This window comes from Hippopotamus amphibius, chromosome 1 (assembly GCF_030028045.1).
Source record: "Hippopotamus amphibius kiboko isolate mHipAmp2 chromosome 1, mHipAmp2.hap2, whole genome shotgun sequence".
Taxonomy (NCBI): domain Eukaryota; kingdom Metazoa; phylum Chordata; class Mammalia; order Artiodactyla; family Hippopotamidae; genus Hippopotamus; species Hippopotamus amphibius.
Genome location: NC_080186.1, coordinates 115,640,983 through 115,647,369, shown reverse-complemented (window position 1 = coordinate 115,647,369; position 6,387 = coordinate 115,640,983). Strand labels below are relative to the sequence as shown.

General features: G+C 43.7%; 1 protein-coding gene across 3 annotated transcripts; it reads left to right on the top strand.

Moving 5' to 3' along the window:
- Positions 1 to 1,612: 1,612 nt before the first annotated feature.
- Positions 1,613 to 3,377, top strand: LOC130846074 (late cornified envelope protein 1A-like). 3 transcript variants are annotated; one of them, XM_057724074.1, is made up of 2 exons: positions 1,613 to 1,726; positions 2,790 to 3,377. In XM_057724074.1, exon 2 carries the CDS (start codon positions 2,812 to 2,814, stop codon positions 3,061 to 3,063), a length of 252 nt encoding a protein of 83 aa, XP_057580057.1. In that variant the 5' UTR covers positions 1,613 to 1,726; positions 2,790 to 2,811; the 3' UTR covers positions 3,064 to 3,377. The 3 variants fall into 3 exon arrangements, with proteins under 3 accessions (XP_057580057.1, XP_057580065.1, XP_057580073.1); XM_057724082.1 differs by having other exon boundaries at positions 1,682 to 1,810; XM_057724090.1 differs by lacking the exon at positions 1,613 to 1,726 and adding an exon at positions 2,473 to 2,495.
- The last annotated feature ends 3,010 nt before the right edge of the window (positions 3,378 to 6,387 follow it).

Here is a 6,387-nt window from a genome sequence, read left to right as displayed (position 1 = left end):
CTCCAATACTATAGATGGGGCTCTTGTTATCTGACTTACTATCAGCACAAATGCAAACTCTGGCCCTGTCCCTTACTCTCCTACAAATGTGAAAACCCCAACATTTCTTTCAAGAAAAGCCTGTGTTCATATAGATTGAGGCCCTAAGAGTAGATGTTGAAAGATACTCATAAAACAGAAAGAGACAAAAAAATTATATGAAGTATTGGATATTCCTATTTTTAAACATCCTCTAGTCTCCTCTCCACTAGGGATGTCTCTCACGTGACTCTTTTACACCAGGCAGTGCCCAGCCTTACACAGTTCACCATCTCTTCACTACCTTTCTTCTTTCTTGACTGTGAACTTCACCTCAGCCCTCCAATACAACCCTTGGAAAATCCAATTTCTCACTCTAATTAGCAGATTAAGTCATTGCTGTCTCCCTCCTCTACAAAACTTCATTCCTGGTTCATATTTTCTCCCTAAAACCTAACAATAACCTCAACAAAACAAGAGGAGCTTGTATTTTCTAACCATATTCACTCTCTTCACAAACCATCTGTAATTTTTAAAGAATTAATATGCTGGCATTTGTAACACATTTTAAGCTCTGTATGAGAAATTTCCTTTGCCTTAACTCACAGATGACTCTCACACACCCCTGGAGAGTTATTTTTAGAAGATCTCCTTTGTAGATTGACAAACCTGAGAACAAGAAGGAGGTGGTATTTTTCAAAAAATCATGCAATCAATAGGTATTAGAAGGATTCTCTCTTAGGCCTGTCTGTCTCTCTTTTCTCAAATTTATTTATTTATTTATTTATCTATTTATTTATTTATTTATTGGCTGCGTTGGGTCTTCGTTGCTGCACACAGATTTTCTCTAGTTGCGGTGAGCAGGGGCTCCTCTTCACTGTGGTGCACAGATTCCTCATTGCAGTGGCTTCTCTTGCTGTGGAGCATGGGCTCTAGGCACACGGGCTTCAGAAGTTGTGGCATATGGGCTCAATAGTAGTGGCTCATGGGCTCTAGAGCGCAGGCTCAATAGTTGTGGCGCAAGGGCTTGGTTGCTCCACGGCATGTGGGATCTTCCAGGAACAGGGCTTGAACCCGTGTCCCCTGCATTGGCAAGTGGAATCTTAACCACTGTGCCACCTAGGAAGTCCCATGTCTGTCTCTTTACATGAGGTTCTTCATTGCTATAGTACATATACGTATGCAAACACACCCAAATTCATGCTCCTGCAGGCGAGCGGGTAAACACACACACACACGCACACACACACACACACACTGACTCACATATAAGTTGGAGGATTCTGTGAAATTTGGTTTAAACCAGATTTCTCAGAACACTTGAATTAAGATTTGGGAGGCACGAAGAGAGAGGTTGGAAATTCAACACCTAAAGTTAAGCAAGGCAGGTATCTTCCAGGTAGAGTGAGGTGGGAAAGGATTCTAGGTAGGGATTGTTCTTCCCTGTCACCATTTCTAAGCAGTCGTATTCCTAGGTGTGAGTAGCTGCTGTGAGCCTCATGGAGGGAGGCAGGGAGGAGCTGCCAGTCATCACCTGTCACAGGTCACAGGAGCCATGTGGATGACAGGATGTAGTTCTCTCATTCCCAGGCCCTGTCTCACACCTGAGGGCAGAGCCCAAGGCCAGGATAAAAGGGACTTGGGGCTAGAGCACCTGCATCCACTCCTCTCCTGAGGTGCTGACAGACCCTGTGCTGCGTGTGCACCGGTGAGTGCTGGGAACATGAGCAGGGCTTTCCACAGAGGGATGCTCTGAGCAGGGCAGGAGGGCCTTTGCAGAGTACATGCATGGGTGAGAATGTGTGTGTGTGTGTCTGTTAGTGACAGTTGGGGAGGGGAGGGTGAGCAAAGGATGAGACTCGTCCTTATTAGCAAAAGAACAAGTCTCAGGAAGACTGAGGAAGAGGGGATAGATGGGGAGGCTGGGAACGTGGAGGGGAGGGGTTGTGGAATTGTGACTGGGTGCTCTAGAGACACCCAGTTGGTGTCTCGTTTGGTCAATGATCTGAAGGATTTGCAACATTGACCTTCATAATAACATGTAGCTGTGTTCAAAGAGGGAAGTGTATCTTTGAAAACATAACTGTCCCTCCCAAAACGGCAGAGGTGGGGACAGTGGTGCTCAGACAGTGGAGAGGAAATCAGAGCTGACTGACCTGTTTTAAGCTCTCAGATTTGTGGGTCTGCAGAGGTGAAGAGACACACCCCAAATCTTGGTGCTGAGGTATTCGTTTACAGTGAGTGTCTGAGGAGAACACCAGAGCACTGGACCAGCTCAAGGAGCCTGGGTGCAAGTCCCAGCTTGCTTAAATAAATACCTAGTTCCCCCAGGCCATCTCCAACATCCACTGCAAGTGTGAATTTTTTTGTCCCTACAGGACAAGAATACCTAGGAAATTCTCCAAGAGGGAATGACCATTTTCCCTAAAATGACTTCTTTCTAAACTGCTTCCTAGATTGTTTCCATGATGCTTATGGTATAATTACAGTAGATCTACTACATACTAGATGTTTGTTTCGAGAATGTTTTCTTCTCTTTTGGTCTCAGATTTTTAACAAGAAAGCAGTTGGTAACACTTCATAAGAACAAATTATAAAAAGGAGAGCATTTGAGCAACTAGTGGAAATAATGAAACTTTCAGTGTTTAATTATCTAGGACTACATGAAACAGTTTGTCAAACTAAAGGGGCTGGAAGGATGCTGAAAGGCCAGGAAGGGGCAGGGAGGCCTGTGTGTGCTGGGTCTGACCTGCTGTTTGATTCTCCCGCAGCTCCTGAAGCCCACCCACCAAGATGTCCTGCCAGCAGAACCAGCAGCAGTGCCAGTGCTCCCCCAAGTGCCCCCCCAAGTGCCCTGTCCAGAAATGCCCCCCCAAGTGTCCCAAGTGCCCCCCAGCCCCTCCCTGCTGTGACCCCAGCTGTGGGGACTGCTGCAGCTCTGGGGCTGGGGGCTGCTGCCTGAGCCACCACAGGCGCCGCAGGTCCCACCGCCGCAGACACCACAGCCCTGACTGCTGCAGCCAGCCCTCGGGGGGCTGCTGCTGACCTGGGCCCTGAGGCAAGAAGCGCTGACCTGGGGCAGCAAATGGACACACACGTCCTCCCCCTGCTGCTCCCCCTGCTGGGCCTGCCCCTGTGCTGGGAGGTCTGGGGGAGGCCTCTGAGCTCTGGTGCAGAGGATGCCTGTGCCCTGGGGTCCAGGAGCCTCAAACCTCTCCCCAAACCCACATATTGACCTCCTTTCCCATATGTGTGGCGGCCCTGGGAACCCCAAAGCACAGACCCTGTGTCCCTCTGCAGCTTCTCTTTTTGCCCTAACCCAGCCTGATGTGATACAATAAAACTGGAAATCTGCATTCCTTCTTGTCTGGACTGATTTTTTATTCCTACATCATCTTTCTCACACTCTGTCCTCAAACCATGGTCCCCCTAATGCCTCACTACCTACAAGATTTGTTCAAATTTGCCACTTTTGCTACTAATGTCCTTCATAGCTAAACAAATTTTATTTGTTCAGAATCCAATCCAAGATCCAACTTGGCATTTAGCTGCCACGTTTCTTTTGCCTCCTCTTTGTGACAGCCCTTCAACTTTTCCTTGTCTTTTATGAGCTGATATGTTTTAAGAGCCACTGGTTTTTGTAGAGTGCCCCTCAAGTCAGATTTATCTGATGTTTCTTCTTGACTAGATGTCATTATGCCTTTGTGTAGGGATCCCACAGAAGTGGTGCTGTGTCCTTTTTAGAGCCTGATATCCAGTTTCATAGGGTATGTAATTAATTGTCCTATTCCTGGTGATGTAACGTTGACTGCTTGCTTTAGGTGATGTCTGCTGGGATTCTTCACTGCCTAGTTACTGTTTTTCTTTTTAAATAATACCTTACGAGAGATACTTTGAAGGTATTTAAATATCTATATTTTATCAAATATTTACCCCAAACCTTGTTGGCATCTGTTGAATTCTATAGGAAACAATTATTACTATGGTGTTGCTGATTCATCGTTTATAATTTGTGTTTTATATATTGATCTTATATTCTGCTACTTGCTGAACCCTTTTATCTAATTAGTGCAATGAAGATTCTTGTGAAAGCATTTCTCCTATACTTTACCTTTATTTTCTTAGGCTAAGTTCCTAGGAAAAATTATGGTGTGGAAAGCTATGTTCATTTTAATTTTGAACTGATTACACACTACTAAGTACTAAATTGTCATCCAGAATAATTATGCCATTTTCTATTGCCACCCCCAAATTTGAATGTTTATTACCCCAGATTCTCCCATTCCAACTTTTATTAGCCATTACAAAAATTGTTATTTTGAAAGAGAGAAATTAACTTGATAAATGACACATCCAAATACAAGAGATTTGCTCATTTTTGGGGCAGTTTTTAAAATATTAGTAATTTTGAACATTGTATGGCTTCTAGCATAACTGATACCATCTTGAGCCCATCCAGTTCTTCCTGTCATCCCATTGACCCTACCAGGGCCGTACTGTGTGGAAATTCTCTTCTCTGTTGTCAAGGGCTGTGCAATTAATAGATATTGTCTAATGATTATTAGAGTCAAGTGGCCTCTATGCTCTGTCAGTCTCTAAACAATGAGAAAGACCTTTGCTGACACGTACCTGGTACCCATGGGACTAGTTACCCATCATAAATCAGGTAAGGTCTTGATTTAGGAATGTACTCCCTGTCTCTAAGTACATACCCCATACCCTAGGTTAAGTATAAATCTGTCCTAATGGCCCCTCAGTGGTGCCGAGTGCAGCTGCTCATGGCCCGGGATCACTGGGCCCGATCCTACTCGGAATGTAGGTTAACCACAGTGAACTTCGTATTTGTATTTTATGGAGTTGTCTGCTTTGTTTTTCAGTCTCAAGATACCTTCTCAGTTGAGTGGGCACTTTTTGTTCCCTCTGTCCTCGGACAAACATCTCATCAAATTTATTTGCCTCTATGTGCGTGCCCACATGTGAATAAGAATGGCTGCCTCTTTCCTTGGTCTATTAGATTTTTTGTATTTTCTTCCTAATTTTTAAGATATTTTTTATATTAGAGATATTAATTCCTTACTTGACACGTGTGTTGTATTTTTCTCTAGTTGATTACTTGCCTTTTTGCTTTATGTGGGGTATTCTTTGCCACATGAAATTAAATTTCTATATAATTTATCAATTTTTTCTTTACATATTATGGGATTTGTGCCATTCTTAATAATTTGTGCCCTCACCTAATAATTAAGTACCAATCATCTACATTTTCTATTTCCTTTAGAGTATTGTTCATCATTTGTAGTTTAAAAGAAAGTTTTGCAAGAATGGGAAAAAAACCTAAAATTTAATGTGCTAATTTGTAGCTCAGAAGGGAGGAAAGTGGGAAGGCACAGAGAAAAATTAAACAGTCTGAATTACTTCACATGAAACCTCAGCAGTGCCTCTTCCAGCTCCCTGAGAAGATGAAAGAATGAAAATGTGAGAGACAGAACCCGTGGATGAAGAGGTAACCTAGAAAGCCTTTGGTCGTCAAAATGTTTATAGAATGAAGTCAAAGCCATTGATAGCTAATATCCAAAGCCAAAGGGTCAGTTCAAGTGATATGGCTGTAATCATGACTCTGACTCATCACATAAGTCCAAGCAGATTGATACGTGGGCTCTGCCCTGCCTCGAAGCAGAAGTGTGGACTGGTGACCCCTTCACCCCATCATTCTAGGAATCAGGAGCTGGGCTCCTGTGTGAGCCAAGCATGGATATCCTGGCCACTTCCCCATAACTAAGCTCATTGGCACAACCTGAGCCAATGTCAGACCCAGGTGAGACAGGGGTAGATCTCTCTAGGATGACGTGGCCATCACAGCTCACTGTTCGTGTCTTAGAGCGTGATCTCTTATGAAAATGACCTGTCACAGGGAAGAGCTATTTGTAAACTGCAAAGTCAGTGCTAATGCTAACGAGAGGATTTTTAAAAATCCATTAACCACCCATGTGTGTATAAACTTGTACTAGTTGCTGAAGGGGAATCAGAAATATAAGACACAGGTTGTGTTGTCAGAGGGTCTATTAAAATTTCATTTGTAAGATATGTCATATAAAGGATATGGAGTATCTGGGACTTGAACTTGTCTCAGAAAGGAAAATGTCATGAAATAAAGCATAGGAGTAGAGTAGGGAGAGACTATTTACAGTACAGCCAACATGCCAGTAATTCTTGGGAAACAAAGCAGAAATTGGAGTGGTTGTACAAAATCATATTGCAGAGAGCCTTGCACATCAGGAAAAAATGCTGACCTTGATCCCAAACACACTCTGGAGCCCTGGATGAAGCATCCTTTAAGGACAGGGTAATGATTCCTAGAGTGTGAGATGG